The sequence below is a fragment of the Amphiprion ocellaris genome, chromosome 12 (assembly GCF_022539595.1).
Source record: "Amphiprion ocellaris isolate individual 3 ecotype Okinawa chromosome 12, ASM2253959v1, whole genome shotgun sequence".
Taxonomy (NCBI): Eukaryota; Metazoa; Chordata; class Actinopteri; family Pomacentridae; genus Amphiprion; species Amphiprion ocellaris.
In genome coordinates, this window is record NC_072777.1 from 962415 (window position 1) to 987818 (window position 25404).

General features: G+C 34.8%; 2 protein-coding genes across 2 annotated transcripts in view; both read right to left on the minus strand.

The window, feature by feature from the left end:
• Positions 1-10699: 10699 nt before the first annotated feature.
• aldh8a1 (aldehyde dehydrogenase 8 family, member A1) lies at positions 10700-19231 on the minus strand. Its single transcript, XM_055015806.1, has 7 exons — positions 18960-19231; positions 17237-17384; positions 15711-15866; positions 15488-15637; positions 14247-14503; positions 12343-12504; positions 10700-11490 (listed from the first exon to the last, which is right to left on the minus strand). Exons 1-7 carry the CDS (start codon positions 19110-19112, stop codon positions 11038-11040), a joined length of 1479 nt encoding a protein of 492 aa, XP_054871781.1. The 5' UTR covers positions 19113-19231; the 3' UTR covers positions 10700-11037.
• A 1494-nt stretch (positions 19232-20725) lies between these two features.
• hbs1l (HBS1-like translational GTPase) overlaps positions 20726-25404 on the minus strand; it is a 45746-nt gene continuing 41067 nt past the window's right edge. Inside the window, exons 15-18 of the mRNA XM_055015805.1 lie at positions 24662-24770; positions 24299-24399; positions 23381-23525; positions 20726-21045 (exon numbers count right to left, since the gene is read on the minus strand). Coding sequence (XP_054871780.1) covers positions 21034-21045; positions 23381-23525; positions 24299-24399; positions 24662-24770 — 367 coding nt within the window. The 3' untranslated portion in view covers positions 20726-21033. The remainder of the gene's footprint in view (positions 21046-23380; positions 23526-24298; positions 24400-24661; positions 24771-25404) is intronic.

Below are 25404 nucleotides of genomic sequence, written 5' to 3' on the forward strand. Positions count from 1 at the left end.
AAACACTCCAGAAATGTTTTCTTTGAAAAAAAAATCATGAATTTTGGCACAAAAAAACGCCATACTATACTATGTCGAAAAAAAATGAGATTTTTCAACATGTTTTAAAAACGTGCCATATGATGAAATAATGTAAAGGAGGCCGTGAAAAACACTCCAGAAAGGTTTTCTTTGAAAAAAAATCACCATGAATTTTGGCGCAAAAAAACGCCATACTGTACTATGTCGAAAAAAAAAATGAGATTTTTCAACATGTTGTAAAAACGTGCCATATGATGAAATAATGTAAAGGAGGCCGTGAAAAACACTCCAGAAAGGTTTTCTTTGAAAAAAAATCATCATGAATTTTGGCGCAAAAAAACGCCATACTATACTATGTCGAAAAAAATGCAACTTTTCAAACATGTTGTAAAAACATGCCATATGATGAAATCATGCAAAGGAGGCCGTGAAAAACACTCCAGAAATGTTTTCTTTGGAAAAAAAAATCATCATGAATTTTGGCGCAAAAAAACGCCATACTATACTATGTCAAAAAAAAAAAATGAGATTTTTCAACATGTTGCAAAAACGTGCCATATGATGAAATAATGTAAAGGAGGCCGTGAAAAACACTCCAGAAAGGTTTTCTTTGAAAAAAAAATCATCATGAATTTTGGCGCAAAAAAAACGCCATACTATACTATGTTGAAAAAAAATGCCACTTTTCAAACATGTTGTAAAAACGTGCCATATGATGAAATAATGTAAAGGAGGCCGTGAAAAACACTCCAGAAAGGTTTTCTTTGATAAAAAAAATCATCATGAATTTTGGCGCAAAAAAAACGCCATAGTATACTATGTCGAAAAAAAAATGAGATTTTTCAACATGTTGTAAAAACGTGCCATATGATGAAATCATGCAAAGGAGGCCGTGAAAAACACTCCAGAAATGTTTTCTTTGGAAAAAAAAATCATCATGAATTTTGGCGCAAAAAAAACGCCTTACTATATTATGTCGAAAAAAAAAATGAGATTTTTCAACATGTTGTAAAAACGTGCCATATGATGAAATAATGTAAAGGAGGCCATGAAAAACACTCCAGAAATGTTTTCTTTGAAAAAAAAATCATGAATTTTGGCGCAAAAAAACGCCATACTATACTATGTCGAAAAAAAATGAGATTTTTCAACATGTTTTAAAAACGTGCCATATGATGAAATAATGTAAAGGAGGCCGTGAAAAACACTCCAGAAAGGTTTTCTTTGAAAAAAAATCACCATGAATTTTGGCGCAAAAAAACGCCATACTGTACTATGTCGAAAAAAAAAATGAGATTTTTCAACATGTTGTAAAAACGTGCCATATGATGAAATAATGTAAAGGAGGCCGTGAAAAACACTCCAGAAAGGTTTTCTTTGAAAAAAAAATCATCATGAATTTTGGCGCAAAAAAACGCCATACTATACTATGTCGAAAAAAATGCAACTTTTCAAACATGTTGTAAAAACATGCCATATGATGAAATCATGCAAAGGAGGCCGTGAAAAACACTCCAGAAATGTTTTCTTTGGAAAAAAAAACATCATGAATTTTGGCGCAAAAAAACGCCATACTATACTATGTCAAAAAAAAAAATGAGATTTTTCAACATGTTGCAAAAACGTGCCATATGATGAAAAATGTAAAGGAGGCCGTGAAAAACACTCCAGAAAGGTTTTCTTTGAAAAAAAAATCATCATGAATTTTGGCGCAAAAAAAACGCCATACTATACTATGTTGAAAAAAAATGCCACTTTTCAAACATGTTGTAAAAACGTGCCATATGATGAAATAATGTAAAGGAGGCCGTGAAAAACACTCCAGAAAGGTTTTCTTTGATAAAAAAAATCATCATGAATTTTGGCGCAAAAAAAACGCCATAGTATACTATGTCGAAAAAAAAATGAGATTTTTCAACATGTTGTAAAAACGTGCCATATGATGAAATCATGCAAAGGAGGCCGTGAAAAACACTCCAGAAATGTTTTCTTTGGAAAAAAAAATCATCATGAATTTTGGCGCAAAAAAAACGCCTTACTATATTATGTCGAAAAAAAAATTAGATTTTTCAACATGTTTTAAAAACGTGCCATATGATGAAATAATGTAAAGGAGGCCGTGAAAAACACTCCAGAAAGGTTTTCTTTGAAAAAAAAATCATCATGAATTTTGGCGCAAACAAACGCCATACTATACTATGTCGAAAAAAATGCAACTTTTCAAACATGTTGTAAAAACATGCCATATGATGAAATCATGCAAAGGAGGCCGTGAAAAACACTCCAGAAATGTTTTCTTTGGAAAAAAAAATCATCATGAATTTTGGCGCAATAAAACGCCATACTATACTATGTCAAAAAAAAAATGAGATTTTTCAACATGTTGCAAAGACGTGCCATATGATGAAATAATGTAAAGGAGGCCGTGAAAAACACTCCAGAAAGGTTTTCTTTGATAAAAAAAATCGTCATGAATTTTGGCGCAAAAAAACGCCATAGTATACTATGTCGAAAAAAAAATGAGATTTTTCAACATGTTGTAAAAACGTGCCATATGATGAAATCATGCAAAGGAGGCCGTGAAAAACACTCCAGAAATGTTTTCTTTGGAAAAAAAAATCATCATGAATTTTGGCGCAAAAAAAACGCCATACTATACTATGTCGAAAAAAATGCAACTTTTCAAACATGTTGTAAAAACATGCCATATGATGAAATCATGCAAAGGAGGCCGTGAAAAACACTCCAGAAATGTTTTCTTTGGAAAAAAAAATCATCATGAATTTTGGCGCAAAAAAACGCCATACTATACTATGTCAAAAAAAAAAATGAGATTTTTCAACATGTTGCAAAAACGTGCCATATGATGAAATAATGTAAAGGAGGCCGTGAAAAACACTCCAGAAAGGTTTTCTTTGATAAAAAAAATCGTCATGAATTTTGGCGCAAAAAAACGCCATAGTATACTATGTCGAAAAAAAAATGAGATTTTTCAACATGTTGTAAAAACGTGCCATATGATGAAATCATGCAAAGGAGGCCGTGAAAAACACTCCAGAAATGTTTTCTTTGGAAAAAAAAATCATCATGAATTTTGGCGCCAAAAAAACGCCTTACTATATTATGTCGAAAAAAAAATGAGATTTTTCAACATATTTTAAAAACATGCCATATGATGAAATAATGTAAAGGAGGCTGTGAAAAACACTCCAGAAAGGTTTTCTTTGAAAAAAAAAATCACCATGAATTTTGGCGCAAAAAAACGCCATACTATACTATGTCGAAAAAAAAAAATGAGATTTTTCAACATGTTGTAAAAACGTGCCATATGATGAAATAATGTAAAGGAGGCCGTGAAAAACACTCCAGAAATGTTTTCTTTGGAAAAAAAAATCATCATGAATTTTGGCGCAAAAAAAACGCCTTACTATATTATGTCGAAAAAAAAATGAGATTTTTCAACATGTTTTAAAAACGTGCCATATGATGAAATAATGTAAAGGAGGCCGTGAAAAACACTCCAGAAAGGTTTTCTTTGAAAAAAAAAATCGTCATGAATTTTGGCACAAAAAAGCGCCATAGTATACTCTGTTGAAAAAAAAATGCCACTTTTCAAACATGTTGTAAAAACGTGCCATATGATGAAATAATGTAAAGGAGGCCGTGAAAAACACTCCAGAAAGGTTTTCTTTGAAAAAAAAAAATCATCATGAATTTTGGTGCAAAAAAAAACGCCATATTATACTATGTCGAAAAAAATAATGAGATTTTTCAACATGTTGTAAAAACGTGCCATATGATGAAATAATGTAAAGGAGGGCGTGAAAAACACTCCAGAAAGGTTTTCTTTGGAAAAAAAAAAATTTGTCATGAATTTTGGCGCAAAAAACGCCATAGTTGTTACGCGGTTCAGGGTGGCTCAGGTGCAGGAAATGAACAGACGGTCCTTGAATGCAACACAGATTTATTTTCAAAGGTTTCTTGGACTACAAGCGGAAATTAGGATTTAAACAGGAAACGGAAATAAAGAGCAAAGGCTCTGGATCTAACAGCAGCACCTAGGGGCCGGGTGGAACTGTAACAAGACAAAATAATCACTAACTCGCGGTAGGTCACACCTAGGCGAGAAAGGTCAATCTCAAGAATACTAAACTAACCTGAGGCTATCTTTACAAGGATAGCGAGAGGTAACTACAACAGAAGTCTTCTCAACATACGGTGCTTCTTTAACCAGAGCTATAACGATGACTGGACTACAACTCACGAATTATACTGGGAACACTCAGAACAGGTCCACCACAGTAGCAGCCAGGGTTTGGAGCAGTGTGCTTCAGGCCAGATGGTGGAGGGCTTGAAACAGCAACAGGTGAGTGGGAAAGGACGCCAGAAAGAGGGAGTCGGCTCAGGTGAGTGTTTCCTTGTCTCAGAGGTGATGACCAGGGTCCAGTGCTGACGGCAACAACGGCAGGAACAGGTGGACCCAGAAGGACTGTGTTTAGGATCCGGCACTGAGAGCTGGGTCGTGTCTGGTTATATTGTGGACTAGATGAAGCTTGATTGGTTGAAATCTACCTGTTCATGAGCTGGCTGATTATGGCCGATGGGGAACACCTGTTGCCTCCTGTGCACTGCTGGGCTGCCCTAAAAGGAAAGAGGAAGGAGAGGGGAGGGCACTAACTAGGCCTGGAAGCAGCCAGCCTGACAATAGTATACTATGTTGAAAAAAAAATGAGATTTTTCAACATGTTGTAAAAACGTGCCATATGATGAAATAATGTAAAGGAGGCCATGAAAAACACTCCAGAAAGTTTTTCTTTGAAAAAAAAAAATCATCATGACTTTTGGCGCAAAAAAACGCCATAGTATACTATGTCGAAAAAAAAAAATCAAGTTTATTATCCATCACCACAAAAAGACTCTAAAGTATGACTAAAACAAGCAAAATCACCACAAAAACACACAAAAGTCACCACAAAAGGGCTGTAAAAAGACAGAAACCCACCAGAAAAAGATGTCAAACCACCTCAGAGTCAAAGTTACCACAAAAGACACAAAATGACGACAAAAAGACCCAAAATCACCACAAAAACTTACAAAAATCACCATGAACAGCTGGAAAAAGAACAAAAACTCAACACAAAAAAAGACTTTAAATTGATCATGATACGTTATGATGCCACCGCCACCGTGCTTCACATCATGATGCTGCCACCACCATGCTTCACGTCATGATGTTGCCACCACCGTGCTTCACACCATGATGCTGCCACCACCGTGCTTCACATCATGATGCTGCCACCACCGTGCTTCATATCATGATGCTGCCACCACCGTGCTTCACACCATGATGTTGCCACCACCGTGCTTCACATCATGATGCTGCCACCACCGTGCTTCACACCATGATGCTGCCTCCACCATGCTTCACACCATGATGCTGCCACCACCGTGCTTCACGTCATGATGCTGCCACCACCGTGCTTCACATCATGATGCTGCCACCACCATGCTTCACACCATGATGCTGCCACCACCATGCTTCACACCATGATGCTGTCACCACCGTGCTTCACATCATGATGCTGCCACCACCATGCTTCACATCATGATGCTGCCACCACCGTGCTTCACACCATGATGCTGCCTCCACCGTGCTTCACACCATGATGCTGCCACCACCGTGCTTCACATCATGATGCTGCCACCACCATGCTTCACACCATGATGCTGTCACCACCGTGCTTCACATCATGATGCTGCCACCACCATGCTTCACACCATGATGCTGTCACCACCGTGCTTCACATCATGATGCTGCCACCACCGTGCTTCACATCATGATGCTGCCACCACCATGCTTCACATCATGATGCTGCCACCACCATGCTTCACACCATGATGCTGCCACCACCATGCTTCACATCATGATGCTGCCACCACTGTGCTTCACAGTGGCGATGGTGTTTTTATGACTCCACTGGTTTTTCATGTGTACATATCCTTCATTAAAGATTAAAAAGACAATAAAATGAAATAAAGGTGTAAAATTAAGAACAGAAACTGGATTTAAATCATGGATATTTACTTGGGTTTATCTATGAGGTGTTATTTTCTGTTTCTTTTCGTCTTTTTTCACAGTGTGTGAACTCTTGTGTGTCTCTTCTTGTTTCAGACATTTTTTTCCCACAGTAAACAGTTAATATTTCCACGCTGACCTGGTTTCGCCTTTCTGTTTGCTCTGCTGTGGTTGACCCACATTGTTGTGTCCTCTGGTGTCTGCCGGTTGCACAGCGTTGTGCAAACGTCCATCATGGAAACAGCTTTGGTTTTATTGTTGGAGCTCAGAGAGATTCAAATTGAGCTCAGTTTAATCTGAAGTTACAGCCTGAGATCCAAACAGTTCGTCTTCAGAGGATCCCAGCGGCAAAACACCAGAGACACAATGAGCCTGAACATAAAGGAAGGATTTGTTTAGCTGAGCTCGTATTCCTGGCCTGATTTAGAGTCCGAAGAGAGAATTTAGTTTCACAGCCTCCTTCTTTTATCGGTTTACTTTACTGTCCATTTTTAGGATCATTTCAAGAACATTAGTAGAAAGTATGACTTAAAATATGAACATAAATAGAAAATATGAAAGAAAATACGAACTTAAATAGAAAATATGTCATAAAATATGAACAAAAACAGAAAATATGTCATATGTTATGAACTTAAGTAGAAAATATGTCATAAATTATGAACATCAGTGTAAAATATGTCATAAAATATGAACATTAGTAGAAAATATTTCATGAAATATGAACATCAGTAGAAAAATATATTGTAAAGTATGAACTTAAATGGAAAATATGTCATCAAATATGAACATAAATTACACTGTACTAGGAAAACCATAAAATAATAAAAATAAAAGTACACTCGGTACTAATTCAAAGTAAATAAAGGTAAATTTTCCCACCATATTTTGCACCATTAAATGCAAAATATATAAATTCTATTTTAGTGATTTAGATCAACCTTTTAAGTTGCAAATATTACTTTTATTCTAATATTATTGTGTATAATTTAAACTCAGATTGTTGGATCAGCTGATTTAAATCCAAGTTCAGGTAACTTAATGAAATTATCTTTTTTTTTTAACCTGGGATTTAGAATTTGAACTTTTAAGTTCAGAATTTTAAACAATATATTTTTTTTAATTTTCCAAAGGTAAAACTTATGTTTATATTTATGGTAAATAGATGCATCATATTTTTAAAAATACTGCTAAATAAAATGAAAAGAGGATTTATTTTTTGTAAATAATTAGTTTAAAAACAGGTGTTTCTGCTATAAACCAGTAAATAATTAAAAATATATTTGATCCAAGAGGAAAAGTTCATTCTTTTACCTCAGTGCAGTTTGTTGGTTCAACATAATTTCATTAAAAGTTGTCGATTTTCTGTTGAGGCCAAACATAATTTTTTTTAGTGTAGTTTTATTTATTTTATTTCAGAAGCTGATCTACTTGTTGTCTCTTTGCATTTTAAATTCATTGTTTTTTTTAAATCCTGTTTTCTGTTTTGCTTTCTGCCTGGTTTTCTCTTATTGCAGAACATTATTGGACTCTGTATTAAATGTGCTATTTAAATAATAAAATTTTATTTGACCTGTAAATGTTTCAGCTCACTGGGTTCTGCACATGAATCAGCAAATCTTTAACTTTTCAGCGGCTTGTCATAATTTTATGACCTTTATCTTCCTGACGTCCATCTCATCCGGTCAAGTAAAACCAACTTCGCTGAGTTTCTGCAGTTTTACTGAAGCTGCTGAGTCACTGCAACAGACTGTAGAGAGGAAATAAAAACAGATTTAAACTGATGAAGGTTTGTCCTCATCAACAGGTTCAGTGGAAAAAGCCTCAGAGTTTTATTTAGACCATCAGAACAAGTGGGTTCAGAGGACTTTGACTGAGTTTCATCACTTCAGTGAGTAAATATAAACCAACCAGGAAGCTATAATTCATCTATAATCAGTTTGTGGAGATCAGATACAGGTCAGCATGTTCTCAGATTAGTACAGATGTTATTTACATTTGCATTCAGTGTGTCCTGGAGAACCAGATATATCTCATCTGACCTGGGAACACCTGAGGATCAACCAGGAGGAGAATACAGAGGAACATCTGGAATAATCTGCTGCCCTGACACCGAATCTGGATAAAAAGAAGAAAATAGATGGAGGGTTAACTCCACAGAAAAGCAAAAAGACAAAATAAGTTTGTGAAGTCAGTTAATCTCAGCTGAGGTTCAGTAGCTCAAGGATCGAAGCTGAAACAGCACAGTGGTGGCAGCATCATGATATGAAGCACGGTGGTGGCAGCATCATGATGTGAAGCACGGTGGTGGCGGCATCATGATGTGAAGCACGGTGGTGGCAGCATCATGATGTGAAGCATGGTGGTGGCAGCATCATGATGAAGCACGGTGGTGGCAGCATCATGGTGTGAAGCACGGTGGTGGCAGCATCATGATGTGAAGCATGGTGGTGGCAGCATCATGATGAAGCACGGTGGTGGCAGCATCATGATGTGAAGCATGGTGGTGGCAGCATCATGATGTGAAGCACGGTGGAGGCAGCATCATGATGAAGCACGGTGGTGGCAGCATCATGGTGTGAAGCACGGTGGTGGCAGCATCATGATGTGAAGCATGGTGGTGGCAGCATCATGATGAAGCACGGTGGTGGCAGCATCATGGTGTGAAGCACGGTGGTGGCAGCATCATGATGTGAAGCATGGTGGTGGCAGCATCATGATGAAGCACGGTGGTGGCAGCATCATGATGTGAAGCATGGTGGTGGCAGCATCATTATGTGAAGCATGGTGGTGGCAGCATCATGATATGAAGCATGGTGGAGGCAGCATCATGATGTGAAGCACGGTGGTGGCAGCATCATGATATGAAGCACGGTGGTGGCAGCATCATGATATGAAGCACGGTGGTGGCAGCATCATGGTGTGAAGCACAGTAATCCTGAAGTGAAGTGGAAGAAAAACAGTTTCCTCAACTTGAATTTAGCTTTAGATCAGTTAAAGCAGAACTATGAGTTTAAATAAACCAGAATATTAATTTGATGAAACATTATTCTGTCAAAACAACTTTTTAATGAATGTTTGGACCTTAAAAGTTAATTTAAGTTTTTATCCCAGCAGAAGTTCAGCAGAAGAGGAGGAAACTCTGGTTACTGGTTCAGTCTCTGCTGGAGGAATGAAGTCAGATTAATGGAGGAAGTTCAGTAACAGACAGAAACAAAGATTTTAATCTAAAACTGAGACACGAGGAAACGAGTCGATACTGTAAAAAACTGGAGAGAAAAAATAAACATCTGGCAGAAAATGTATAAAAAACACTAAAATAACCGCAAATATCTGTAAAATAATGACATTTTAGATGAGTTAATGCAGTAAAACTGGAATTTTACAGTCAAACAATGGAAAAGAACAAACTAATGTTTGTAAAATGACAGATTTATTTTTGATTTTGTCATTTAGGACTTTATTATTGTTTCATTCTAAGCACATTTTGGGAAAGTTTCAGCTTTTTCTGAATGATTTCATCCAAGTTTTGGGTTATTTTGTCCAAGTTTCAAATCATTTTTGGATTTTTTTTGGTAAATTTGGACAAAGTCTGTCAATATTGGATAAATATGGAGTAATTTATTAATATTTCAAGGAACTTTGGATGAATTATTTTCGTTTTGGACGTGTCTTAGCACTTTTAAATTATTCTGGATAAAACTGGAGTCACTTTGGAGAAGTTTTCAGTAACCTTGTTTTAAGGAATTTTTTAAAATTTTGAGTGATATTAGAAAAAATATTTGAGATATTTTGTGCAAGTTTGAAGTAATTCTGGGAAATCTGTCATTTTGGACAAATTTCAAGTGATTCTGGACAAAATGTTGTCATTTTGCACAATGTTTTTGTCCTTTAGGACACGTCTTTTTCATTTTAAGCACATTTTTGGAAAAGTTTAGAGTTACTGTGGACAGAATTTGAGTCATTTTGTAGAAGTTTTGAGTAGTTCTGAGGAAAATTCTTTTTTTGGGGTCAATTTATACAAAGTCTGTTATTCTGGACAAAATGTTGTCATTCTGGACGATGATTTTGTCATTTAAAACATGTCCTTTTTATTTTAGACACACAGATGAGTGTTATTTTGCTATTTTGCTAAACTTCAGGTCATTTTGGACCAAATCTGAGTTTTGAGTTATTTTGAACAAATTTGGAGTAATATTTGGAAAAAATAAATGTTTGGTGCAAGTTTCAAGTCCTTCTGGAAACTCTGTATTGTTTTGTCATTTCTGACGTGTCTTTATCATCATTCTAAACACGTTATGGGAAGGTTTAGAGTTATTCTGAGCAAGATTCGGGCTATTTTGGACACATTTGAACAATTTTCATACAAGTTTTGAATTATTTGTCCAAGTTTCAAGTCATTTTGGATTATTTTTTGTCAATTTATACAGAGTCTGTCATCTTGGACAACTAGTGGGTGGTTTTGGACATATTTTAATTAATTATAGACCAAATGTTGTCATTTTGCACAATGATTTTGTTACTGAGGGCAGATATTTTTCATTTAAGACACATTTTAGGAAAAGTTTAGAGTAATTCTGGACAAATTGAAGTCATTCTGGAGAGGTTTTTCATCATTTTATTCTTGTTTATTGTTTTTTTCTGCACACAGTTCTACCGAAACGCTCTGAGAACTTTCAAACATCTGAACTATGGTTCATGTTTCTGCTCCAACAGTCTCAGAAGATCAACACATTCTGTCCACAGCAATCATCTCCATCCTCCTCTCTAGATCTTCTTCTAGTTTCCAGGTCTTCAAGTGTTTCAGGAACTCTGGGAGCAGCTCAGACACTGATGGAGGTTAAAGTTAAATCATTTTTCTGCAGTTTCATCTGGTAGAACTTTGTTGTGTTTTTGGATCTCGACTCGCTTGGTTCTCCAGATCATCTCCAGATGTTCCTTCAGTGTTTGATGGTGATGGTCTTGACCTCGGTGAAGAAGTGATATGAATCCTTCCCTCCTTCCCGTCCCACTCCGGAGTTCTTCATGCCTCCAAAGGGCAAGTTCAGGTCTCGGACCAGCCAGCAGTTGGTCCAGACCAGACCGGCCTGGATCTTCTGGGCCACCCGGTGGACCTTCTCCACGTCTCTGGACCAGACGGTGGCAGAGAGGCCGTAGCGGACGCCGTTAGCTCTGGAGATAGCTTCTTCCTCGGAATCGAAGGGACTGATGCAGGTGACCGGACCGAAGATCTCCTCCTGCATGACCCTGGATCCATCAGAAACCCCGGAGATCACGGTGGCCGGCATGAAGTATCCGGAGCGGTTGGGTTCTGGTAGGTCCAGCTGGTCGACGCCTTCACCGCAGTGGATCACAGCACCTTCAGACTTAGCCAGAGACACGAAACCTTGGACCTGGAACAGGTTTAAAATGAAACAGGTTAGGAGTCGAGTCTTTCTGGACCAAGATGGAAGAAAACTGGAAAAGTTCTGGTTCTTTTAGAAAAGAGTCGAGTATTTAGGGAAAAATTCAGATTTAACAAATTCTGGGTCATTGTGGGTCATTTTGTGTATACTTTGGGTATATTTTCAGGAGTTTGAAAAGAGTTTTTGGAGAGTTTTCTTTATTTGTAGAAAAGTTGACACCATTTTGGACAATTTTTGGTCTGTTTTTAAAAAAATCTATTATTGGAAAAATTTCAATACTGTCATATATTGGACAAGTAACGGTTATTTCTGATCAAATTTCACGTCACCTCGGACACATTTGAGTCATTCTGGACATATTTTGAGTATTTTTGAAAGAGTTTTTGCAATTTTAAACAAGTTTTCTAAACATTTACACAAATTTCAAGTCATTTTGGATTATTTTGAGTCATTTTTAATACATTTTCAGTAACTCTGGATAATTTTTGTCGCTTTTAAGTTATGTGGGACTGATTTTGAGACATTTTGGAGTATTTCTGCAAGAATTTTTGCAATCCTTGCAGGAGTCTTCAAACATTTTAGCCAAATTTTGAACTAAATTTAAGTAATTTTAACAATTTGGACTTTTTTGGAGACAGTTTATTTGTTTAGAGAAAATCCAGAGTCATTTGAGGCAAATTTTGAGTCATTTTGGAAATATATGGATTATTTTGGGACAATTAATGGTTATTTTGGACGAGTTTTAAGGTATTTGGACACAAATTTGTGAACCTGAAACAGATGTTTGACACAGAAGCATGTGAGGCGAGAAAACGGGAGAAATAAACGTCCTATAAGCACCTTCTCCAGGTGTTCTTTGCTGATCAGAGCTCCGTTGTTGCTGCTCGGGTCGGAGGGAACGCCGGTTTTCCATTTCTTAGCTGCAGCCACAAACCTCTGCAGGAACTCGGGGTAAAGACTTCGTTCTACGTAGATCCTGCTGGTGCACAAACAGATTTCTCCCTGAAGGATAAGAAAACATGATGAAGGTTAAGAGAGAGTTTCTGTCGACACACATGAGCTCAGAGCTCCTCCATGTGGACAAACCCAGGTACTGCATCTTCATAGAAACATTAAATCAGCCAAATCTGACCAAAGTTACTTTATCAACAGTAACTTTATTTATTTAAGTGTTAAAAACTGACACCAGATCAGTTTTACTTCCATCCAGATGTCACAAGGACAGTTTCAAAGTTCAGATGATGAGATTCTTTGAAGGTTTTAAAACAAAAAATGATCCTTTCATCGTCTGCAGTTGTTCTGACCAAACACCAGCAAATAGGAGGGAAAATAGATTTATGTTGGAGTTTCTGTTGTTTTGTGTCTTGTTCATGTTGTTTCACGTCTGTTTCAAAAAGTTTGGTCCTTTCTGTAGTTTTGAGTCTCATTTCTGTCGTTTTAATTTTAATTTTGGACCAAAAACCAGGTTCAGTGTTCAGACTGTGGATGGATTTAAACTGATCTGGTGTGTGAACATCTCAAGTCTGTCATAATGTGATGCAAAACAATGCAAGAAATTAAATAAAACGACCAAACTGTGACGTAAAACAGCTGAAATGTTCCACAAAAATGACCACAGAAACACATAAAACAACAACAACGGGAGACAGAATAACCCCAAAATTATGTAAAATGGCTGAAGTATGAAACAAAAAATATGAATAGACGTAAAATGAACATGACCACATCAACATTCTGACGTTAGAAAAAATGTGCAAACTCTGTCCAGGAAGACTCACAATCTGTCCAGAAAGACACACAAAACCAGATTTATTTTTCAGACTGAGACACCTGGATGGATTTAAACTGATCTGGAGTCAGTTTTTACCAGAACTCAGATGTTTCTCCTCCTAAATGTCATGGTTCTATCTGCTGGACTGATGAAGATCTGAAAAAGTCCATTAAAAAGTGATAAATCTGGACCCACCTCTATGGACTTCAAGAACCTGGAATGTTCTAAGTGAGACTGAACTTAAAGACTGGAAGCAGGAAAGGAGAACGTCCCCTGGAGAAAGTTCTAGAGTAGACCTATCACCAACTGGAGAAAGTTCTAGAGTAGACCTACCACCAACTGGAGAAAGTTCTAGAGTAGACCTACCACCAACTGGAGAAAGTTCTAGAGTAGTCCTACCGACAACTAGAGAAAGTTCTAGAGTACACCTACCGACAACTGGAGAAAGTTCTAGAGTAGACCTACCACCAACTGGAGAAAGTTCTAGAGTAGACCTACCCAGAACTGGAGAAAGTTCTAGAGTAGACCTACCCAGAACTGGAGAAAGTCCTAGAGTAGACCTACCACCAACTGGAGAAAGTTCTAGAGTAGACCTACCGACAACTGGAGAAAGTTCTAGAGTAGACCTACCACCAACTGGAGAAAGTTCTAGAGTAGACCTACCACCAACTGGAGAAAGTTCTAGAGTAGACCTATCGACACCTGGAGAAAGTTCTAGAGTAGACCTACCCAGAACTGGAGAAAGTTCTAGAGTAGACCTACCTACAACTGGACAGATCGCTGATTAATATCTGCTATCTGGTTTTTGAATTCACTTTTTCTGCAGGAATTCTAACTATTTCCTGGAGAACAGAAGCTGTGAGTTCTTGGAGTTTCTGCTGATTAGTTGGAGACTCATTAGATCTCAGAATGTTCTAGTTTCTAATCAGCCTCATGTCTAAATAAACAATAACAATGTTTCCTGTCCTCTGACCTGGTTGGAGAAGCTGGACCGGACCGTGGTCTCGATGCATCGCTCCAGATCTGCGTCAGCGAAGACCACTGCTGGGTTTTTCCCTCCCAGCTCCAGGCTGAGCTTCTTACAGTAGGGGGCGCTGCGCTCTGTGATTCGCTGGGCCGTTGCCGTGGAGCCAGTGAAGGAGACCAATGGGACATCGGGATGACCGACCAGGGCGTCGCCGGCTCTGGGACCGGAGCCGAACACGATGTTGACCACACCTGGAGGAACACCTGGACAGAGAACCAATCACCTGTAGGGCTGCTGATGTCACCTCAGAGGTGCATGGTGGGAGCTGTAGCTTATTATGGGAGTTGTGGTTTTTTATGGTCGTTGTAGTTTTTTATGGTAGTTGTAGTTTAATGTGGTAGGTGTAGTTTTTTAATAGTAATTGTAGTTTTTAACTAGTTGTAGTTTATTATAGGAGTTGTAATTTATTGTGGTAGTTGTAGTTTATTATGGGAGCTGTAGTTTATTATGGGAGTTGTAGTTTATTGTGGTAGTTGTAGTTTTTTATGGGAGCTGTAGTTTATTATAGGAGTTGTAGTTTATTGTGGTAGTTGTAGTTTTTTATGGGAGCTGTAGTTGTTTATGGTAGTTGTAGTTCATTGTGGTAGTTGTAGTTTTTTGGGGAGCTGCTGGTGCATTCTGGGAGTTGTAGTATATGGTAGTAGTTGTAGTTTTTTAAGGGAGCTGTAGTTTTCTATGGTAGTTGTAGTTTTTTATGGTAGTTGTGGTTTTTTATGGGAGCTGCGGTGCATTCTTGGAGCTGTAGTTTATTGTAGTAGTTGTAGGTTTTTGTGGTAGTTGTAGGTTTTATGGTAGTTGTAATTTATTGTGGTAGTTGTAGTTTTTTATAGTAATTGTAGTTTTTAACTGTAGTTGTAGTTTATTATAGGAGTTGTAATTTATTGTGGTAGTTGTAGTTTTTTGGGAGCTGCTGGTGCATTCTGGGAGTTGTAGTTTATGGTAGTAGTTGTAGTTTTTTTATGGGAGCTGTAGTTTTTAATGGTAGTTGTAGTTTGTTACGGTAGCTGTAGTTTATTATGGTAGTTGTAGTTTTTTGTGGTAGTTGTAGTTTTTTATGGGAACTGTGGTGCATTCTTGGAGCTGTAGTTTATTGTAGTAGTTGTAGGTTTTTGTGGTAGTTGTAGGTTTTATGGTAGTTGTAGTTTATTGTGGTATTTTTAGTTTTTATGGTAGTTGTAGTTAATTACCGGCCTCCTCCATCAGCTTGCACATCATCCAGGCCGTCACTGACGTCATCTCGCTGGGTTTGGCCACCACCGTGTTGCCGGCGGCGATGGCAGGTGCGATCTTCCAGGTGAGCAGGTAGAGGGGGAGGTTCCAGGGGCTGATCAGGCCGGCTACACAAGCACACAGCAGGTAAACAACAGACACACAAACGCCTCCAACACAACCTGCTGCTGTGAGGCTCACCGACGCCCAGCGGGCAGCGCTGGGTGTAGCTCAGGGAGCTCAGGTGGTCCATCGGGCTGCAGTCGTTCAGCTGGTGGAGCACCGACGAGGCGAAGAAACGGAAGTTATACGCAGAGCGAGGGATGTCCAGAGACCGAGCCAAGGAGACGGGTTTACCTGGACGAGGAGAGGAAGATACAGCAGCAGGAAATATTTAATGATCTTTTCAAAAGTTGGAGTTCAGGAAGAAAATAACACAAAAATCACATTTTACATTTAAAAAGCATCATTTAACTCAAGTTCTTCATACAAACAGTCTCTGCTCAGAAAGAATCCACATTCTGCACATTTCTAGAATCATAATTTAATTTTTAAGCTCTACTGGACACAACACATATGTAATAAAGCTGTGGAATGTTATAGAAAACAAAACTACAAAAACATTGACAATAACAGCAAATATCTGTTTAAGATTATATATCTCTTTGCAAGTTTTAATGCAGTAAAACTGTTTTTACAGTCATATATTGTAAATATATATATTGGGGAAAAAACATTAACTGTCAAAATACATCTTACTTTTAAAAAAAATTTGACATTACATCCAGTTTTGGTCCTGTTTTTGTTTATTTTTAAAGTCAACATATAAATGTATTATTTTTATTAAAGTTTTATTTTTTTACTTTTAATAAATATTTTCTTTAATTTAACAAAACAGGAAAAATCTTTAAAATAAAAATCTAAAATCTTTTCACCATTTTTCAATCCATAATAAACACCTTTTTAAAAATAAATATCTGTAAAATAATTTAATTTTTTGCTGATTTAAATATTTTACACAGTAAAATTATAATTTTTTGGTCAAATTGCTATTTTTTCAATTGCAGATTTCTACTGTGGATGTTATTTATATTTATTTATGTCTTTGGTTTGTTTGTTTGTTTGTTTGTTTTACAGTCAACAAGCAAATTATTAATTTCTTCTGTGATAATTTTTTTTAGTTATTTTCTGTAATTTAACCAAACAGCAAAAATTTGTAAAATAACAGCAAATAGATTTTTAAAAATACTTAATTTTAATTTCTTCTTGTTGCTTTTATTTATTTTTCCAGTGAATGGAGAATCAATCTGACCGGATCAATACTTTATTCTGTGATCAATAAATGGGATTTAAAAGTTTTCATTTTTTGTGTTGCATGAAATGAAAGATTTAAAACATTTAACCTCCAACAGAGTCACTGCATGACTGATTTATTGATTACTGATCGGTACCCTGGTCTCTGGATTCAGCCTTAGCAAACTCCTCCAGGTTCTTGTTGATTATTAATTATTGATCATATTGATTATTGATTACTGATCGGTACCCTGGTCTCTGGATTCAGCCTTAGCAAACTCCTCCAGGTTCTTGTTGATTATTAATTATTGATCATATTGATTATTGATTACTGATCGGTACCCTGGTCTCTGGATTCAGCCTTAGCAAACTCCTCCAGGTTCTTGTTGATTATTAATTATTGATCATATTGATTATTGATTACTGATCGGTACCCTGGTCTCTGGATTCAGCCTTAGCAAACTCCTCCAGGTTTTTCTCCAGCAGGTCGGCCAGTTTGTTCAGGATCTGAGCTCTGGCTTCGGGGCTGCGACTCGACCAATCAGGAAAGGCCTCTTTAGCTGCTGCCACGGCAACGTCCACCTGAAGACGACGAAGACGACGGGTAGGGAGAAAAGAGGACAGGAGGGGGACGGTTCTGGTTTCAGTGTTGGTCTGGTTCTGATTAGTTTAAATCCTTTGTTTAAATAAAATCTAAATTACTGATCAAATCAATCAATCATCAATTAAGATCAAAGCACAGAAAAAACTTATTCAGTTTTTAAAAATTTAATAGATTCCACTATTTCAATCGTATTTTGTGAAATTGCAGCTAAAAAACTTAATATCATAATAAAATCTGTGAAAAAAATTAAGAATTTACAAGTTTTTACTGTAAACAAAATGTTCACACCAAAAATCGGTATTTTATTTATATTTATTCCTGTTCTTTGGTTTGTTCATAAATTATTATTTGTTATTTTTGTAATTTTATAAAACTTGTAAAATAACAGCAAATTGAAACATTTTTGTTTATTCATTTATTTATGTGAATTCAGTGACCGGTTAATAAGATGAAAACAAATAACAAAATCAAAATAAAACCACTGAAAAACAGAATAATTCACATGATGACTATTTTTTTAAAAGGCCAAAACTGTAAATAAAGTCCAAAAAACAAAAACTTTATTTTTACAAATAGTACACTTCTAATAAATAGTAAAACAGAAATTGAATGTTATCTTAAATATTAATATAGATGTGTTTTTATGCATGTGATTGTTTTTTTTTTCTTTTCTGACATCTTATTAATATTTTAGGACATTGTTAAGACATTTAATTCATTTAGAGTTTTTAAAATATTTTATGTTAATTTTTTATACCTGCCCTATTGTTTTTGTACATTTAATAATGTTTGAATTATTTCTTCAGCTATGAGAACTTTGTCTTATCTTTTAAAACTATTTGGTGACTTTGTTTTGTGACTTTTGAAAATATTTTTGTGGATTTAATTATTTTTTTCTGACATGTTTTGGACATTTTCTTTTTTAATTCTTTTTGAAAGATAAATTTCTTTTGTTTTACTGTAAAGCTCTTTGGTCTCCCTTTGGGCTGTAAAGGTCGATAGAAATAAACTTTGATTGATTGATTGATTGATTGATTGATCCCATCATCTGATATCTGAACAAAATAATCAATAAATTTGGACCCTGAACAGACGTGTTTAATTTTATCAACTCCATGAAAAGTTTTTTAAAAAAATGTAAAATGTAAAATAAGCGTCCTTTAATAAAGTTTTAACGTTTATCTAAATGGAAAACAAGTGAATTCTCCTCCCTTTCTACACATTAACTTCAGAATCTCTCAGAGCTTTCAGAGTTTATTGACTCGTGTTTAATGATTAGTAAAGATTGATTCCTGACAGACCAAAGGTGATTCTGTCAAACTGCAGCCTCAAAATGAAGCAGAAAATCTACATTTAAAGCTCTTTTTTCTCGTGTTTTCCTGGATTTCTGCACCTTTAATTTAAATACTGGAATAAAGTTTATAATAAGATGAAGTTTAGTTTGATGTGGAGATAAAAGTCTGAGCAGATATGAGAATTATTCAGAAACTAGATGCAGAAAAATAAAAAGTTAGTGATAAAAACAGATTAATATCTAATAATTAGTAACTGACCTCCTGTGGTCCGCTGTCTGGGACCAGGCAGTAAATTTCTCCAGTGGACGGATCGAAGGACTCGATGTGATTCTGACAGGAGATGAACTTTCCTCCGATGAAGTTCTCCAGAACCAGAAGAGAACCTTTAGAACCTTTAGAACCTTCAGACATGATTAGAGTTTAACTAGTTTTAATTAAAGTTAAAGAAGTGGAGCAGAAAAACACCAGGAACCAGCTCAGATGCAGCAACAAGCTGAAGAAAGTTCACTGATTAACTGATGACCCTCTGGGTCTGAGGACAGGAAGTACTCTATCAGAGTAAAAGTACTCCACCACTGCATCAAATACATTTTAAAACATATTTAAAATTTAAAAACAGCAAAGAAATTCTATCAAAAAATGTCTAAAATACATAATAATAACAATAACAATAATAATAATAATAATAATAATAATAATAATAATAATAATAATAATAATAATAATAATAATAATAATAATAATAATAATAATAAATTGCATTTTTTTAAATAAAAAACAAAGTAAAAAAATATAAACTCAGAAAATCTAAATCTTTTATATATTTAATTAAAAAAATAAAATGCCATATATATTTAATTTTCTGAGTTTTCTTACTTGGAAAGAATAAACATAAAAAAATCTTTATTTATATATTGAATTAAGTTTTTGAGCATTTAATAGTTTTTTCCCCCCTGAAGAATTTAGTTTATTTTTCCTAATATTAGTGAGATTTATTTTATTATTTTTTCTAAACATTTAAACCAGAAAATATTTTAATTCATTCAAAATTACTCCAATGCCTGAAAAATGACAAACTTGCTGCTGAAATGATTAAAAAATTCTGCCATATTACTGGAAACGTGTCTAAAATGGATAAATTGTCCAGAATGAATAAAATTTTCTCCCAAAATGCTCAAAACCTCTTGAATGACTTAAACTTTGTCCACAATGACTTATAATTTGACCAGAATTTATTTAATCATTGTTATAATAACTATAAATAATGCCTTGAATCTGCTGTAAATTGAAGGAATAAAAAAAAAAAAAAAAAAAGTCCAATGTGGTTATAAAATGCCCAAAATGATCAAAAATTGTTCCAAATTAGTTAAAACTTATTTTAAACATCTTAAAAAATGATCCGAACTGACCAAAAACAATCCAGAATGACTCTCAAATCACCAAAAATAACTAAAAATTGTTCAAAATCATTTGAAAATTGAATTGTCCAGAATGACTCAAATTTATCCCCCAAAATGATCAAAACTTGTGATGAATGATTTAAACTTTGTCCACAACAACCTGAAACTTGACCAGAATTAACAACAGATTCTCCAAAAATCATAAAATGACCCAAAATAACCAGAAATATCCAAAATAACTCCAAAAACCTAAACCAATAACCTGAAACTCGTACAAAATTACTGAAAAATTGACATAACTCACAAAAAATCCCAGAATTATTCAAAAAAAAATTAATAAAGTCAAAAATGACTCAAAAACTGGTGAAAACATTAAAAATATATATATTTTTAAATGTTTTCCTGTTTCTAGAGTCTCCTCCTGAATTCATTTTCCTTCCTGACTTGATGTTAAATATTTTTAAAGTTTTCCAGAATTTAATTTTCCATTTTTTCTCTAATATAACATGTAAAGAAATTTTCATGTGTTATTTTCTGTTTTCTAGAACCATAACGTCCTCCTGACATCATGGTTTCCTCTGAGCATCCAGATGTTTCTCCTCCAACATTAATCTGCAGAAAAACCTCCTTCAGAAGAATTTAATCATTTTTCATGAACAGAAAGTTTCAGGTTGTTAAACATCTCCTCAGACTTTGTTCTTTAAACATAATAAATCAATGTCCTTTAGCCTCTGGTTCCTAATTCTCATCATCATCATGCAACGTAGTTCTGTGACTCTTAAATCAGCTTCAGCGTCGTTTCAGGACTGATTCACTGATCGGTTGGCAGCAGATGGAGGAGATCCAGATGTTCAGAGCAGCTGTGGAGGTTTTAGGTTCTGATGGATGAAGATCAGATGAAGCTTCAGAAACTTCAGTCTCCATGAAGATCCTCAATCTTTGATCTGCAGCAAAAAGAGAAAAATAAATGAGTTGATTCAACCTGAAGGATCCAGATGTTGTTCAGGAAGGAACTTTACTGATCCAGATGTTCAGTTTGACACAACAAAAGATTGTTTTATTAGTTTTTATTATTCTGTTAGTTATTTACAACATAAAGTGGTAAAAAAAAAGACAAAAAACAGAATTATTCAAAAACTGACATACATTAAAACAGACTTTCCAAAATAATTTCAAAAATGTCCAAAATGACTAAAACTGCAAAAAATGATCAAAACATTTCAGAAATGATTCAAAAGTTGTTCAATATGGCAAAAAAATGGTCCCATATTACTTGAAAATTCCCCAAAATGATCAAAATTAGTCCTAAATGACCTAAACTTGGTCCACAATGACCCAAAACTTGAACAAAATTCATCAAAAATTTGTCCAAAATAACCAGAAATATCTGAAATGACTCTAATCTGCTGTAAATAATGAAGCAGTGACCAAAATGATTCAAGACACCGTCCACCATGGCTGAATAATGTACAAAATGGCAAAGAATTGTCCCGTATTACTGGAAATCTGACTATAGTGGATAAAAAATTGTAGAAAATGACTAAAAGATTTCCCCAAAATGATCAAAATGTATCCTGAATGACATAAAACTCGTGCAGAATTTATTTAATAAAAAGACCAAAATGACTCAAATCTACTCTAAATGAAAAATATTTCCAAAATGAATTAAAAAAAATTTCCAATATGACCTGAAACTTGTCCAAAATGATCAAAAAACTAAGAAAAATGACAAAACAATTGCTGATAATATTTAAAACCTGTCCAACATGGCTGAATATTGAACAAAACGGCAAAGAAATGTCCCAAATGAGAAAAAATCTCTCTAAAATGTACAAAAAAATAATATGAAAATGACTCAAAAATTTCAGGAAAATGATCAAAACTTGTCCTGAATGACTTGAACTTTGTCCACAATGACCTGAAACTTGACCAGAATGAATGAAAGATTCTCCAAAAATCATAAAATGGCCCAAAATAACCAGAAATATCTAAAATGACTCCAAAACATAAATCCAGTATGACCTGAAACTCGACCAAAACGACTATAGAAACGGCTGAAAAATGACAAAAAAAATCCCAGAATCTTTCAAAACCTGCCATAAATTAAAACAGACTTTCCATAATTATTTTTAAAAAATGTCCAAAATGATTCAAACTGCTAAAAATGACAAAAACATTTCTGAAATGATTTTTAAAATTCCCTAAAATGATCAGAATTTGTCTTGAGTGACTTAAATATTGTCCCCAATCACTGTAAATTTAACCAGAACTAATTAAAATTGTCCACTGTGACCTGAAGCTCGTCCAGAATTACGGAAAAATTGGTGAAAAATGATGAAACAATCACTGAAATTATTTTTAAGAATCGTCCAACGAAGCTAAAACAAAAAACGTCAAAGATGAAGCTTATACAAATAACTTAAAATTTTTCTTAAATGTCTCAAAATATCCAAAAATGTCCAAAAATGATCCAAAATTACTAGAAATAGTTCAAAACCACTTGAAATTCATCCAGAATGATTAAATTCTAGTTTACAGATGTTTTTCATGCGCCAAGGAAAGGACCGACCAGCAGAACACTGGTTTAATCCTGGTTTAATACCAGTTTAATCCTGGTTTAATCCCGGTTTAATCCCGGTTTAATCCTGGTTTAATACCGGTTTAATCCTGGTTTAATACCGGTTTAATCCTGGTTTAATATCGGTTTGATCCTGGTTTAATACTGGTTTAATCCTGGTTTAATATCGGTTTGATCCTGGTTTAATACCGGTTTAATCCTGGTTTAATATCGGTTTGATCCTGGTTTAATACCGGTTTAATACCGGTTTAATCCTGGTTTAATACCGGTTTAATCCCGGTTTAATACCGGTTTAATCCTGGTTTAATACCGGTTTAATCCTGGTTTAATATCGGTTTGATCCTGGTTTAATATCGGTTTGATCCTGGTTTAATACCGGTTTAATCCTGGTTTAATATCGGTTGGATCCTGGTTTAATACCGGTTTAATCCTGGTTTAATATCGGTTTGATCCTGGTTTAATACCGGTTTAATACCGGTTTAATCCTGGTTTAATACCGGTTTAATCCCGGTTTAATACCGGTTTAATCCTGGTTTAATACCGGTTTAATCCTGGTTTAATATCGGTTTGATCCTGGTTTAATACCGGTTTAATACCGGTCTAATCCTAGTTTAATATCAGTTTAATCCTGGTTTAATCTTTGCTTAATCCTGGTTAAACGGGTTAATTGATCAGTTTATTGATTACTGAAGGCTGGTTACCTCGGTAACGACTCCGGCTGCGATGGTTGATCCAACGTATCTCAGCATGAAGCGTCCGAGCTCCTTATAGTCCTTATAGAGCTCCAGAGAAACTGGCCTCTGGGTCTGGACCTCCACCACAGCGTTCATCCCTTTAGTCAGACACCTAGAAATATAATAAATAATATTAATATTAGTAAATACATATTAAACACCTCCACCACAGCGTTCATCCCTTTAGTCAGACACCTAGAAATATAATAAATAATATTAATAAATACATATTAAACACCTCCACCAGCGTTCATCCCTTTAGTCAGACACCTAAATAAATAATAATAAAAACACAAATTAAACACACATAAACAACTGTCAGAGTTTAGAGAAAGATTTTATCTCACATTTTAGAAAATAAATGTTATTTAACGTTTAAAGTTAGAAATTATTGTGGAAATAAAAAGGTGTGCATTTCTGTGTGTGTGTGTGTGTGTGTGTGTGTTTATTCTATTAAAGTAAATTAAACATAGAAGCTGCTGATCCACTAAAACTGAAAACAGAAATTAAAACTGAATGAAATATAAAATAAGAACATTAAATAAATAAAAACTAAAATATTAAATAAACAATAAATACTAAATAAACAAAAAGAAAAACTTAAATACCAAATAAATAAAATCTAAAACATTACATGAATAAAAATAAAGTAAAATACTGAATAGAAAAAATTTAAAAATTAAAATATTAAAAAAATAAAAAAAATAAAAACATTAAATAAATAAAAACTAAAATATTAAATAAACAATAAATACTAAATAAACAAAAAGAAAATTTTAAATACTAAATAAATAAAATCTAAAACACTACATAAATAAAAATAAAATACTAAATAGATAAAAGTAAAATCTAACACGGTAAATAAATGAAAATGACTGAACTTACTTTGGTTTCTTCTTGAGAACTTCTCCGCTGCTCTTGTGTAAAACACTGATCAGTTTCTTGATGGTTGCCGGTTCACTGACCGTCTGGTAGTGAAGCAACACCTGAAGAAACACAACAACATAAAAACAGCAGCTGGTTGAGTTTAAGTTTGAATGAAAATGCTGAAAATATTCATCACTTTCTGGATTAATGGATTAAAAAAATAGTTCATCTAAATTTAGGTTCAAAATGTGGATCAGAGTTTCCTCCAAAGATCTTCAGTTTACTGTCAGAGGAAAGAAACCAGAAAATATTCACACAGTTTTTATTAAATATTACTAACTAATGAGCTGATTGTTCCAGAGTGATTTCTGCTGGACTTACTGGGAATCCTTGAGTTATCGGAACCTCAATGTTGAAGAGCAGAATTCTGGCTCTGAATCTGGAACAAACTCTGATTGGTTCTCTGGGATCACAGAAGACACACCCCACACTGGAAACAGGAAGTTACAGTCAGTCACAGTCTGAAAAATCAACCGCAAAGAGACAAAAGTGTCCCACAGAGACGCAAAACAACTAAAACAGAAAATGAGAAAATCCAGACAGTAAAAGACCACAAAGAAACAAAATAGTTCAAAACAGACACACACCAACCAAGATGAGAAAACAAAACAACGCAAAACAAGAAAAATGAGACACGAAATAAACTGTCTCTCATAGTCTGGAGAGGTTGCAAATAGTTCAATATCTACAGGATGTGGAGTACGCCCTTCAAAGTTGTCCAGAACTAATTTTAAAAAAGAGCAAAACAACTTTAATCTACTGTAGATGAGAAAATGATTTCCAAAATTAATAGAAAAAAGTCCAAAATGACCTGAAACTTGTCCAAAATTTGCAAAAAACACAGAAAAATTACCAAACAATTGCTGATATTATTTAAAAAACTGTCCAACATGGCTGAATAATGTACAAAATGGCAAAGAATTGTCCAAAATTACTTGAAATCCGTCTACAATGGATAAAAAAAAATGTGGTATATGAGAATAATATTTTCAAAATTAATAGAAAAAGTCCTAAATGACCTGAAACTTGTCTTGAATGAACTAAAACTCATCCAAAATTAATTT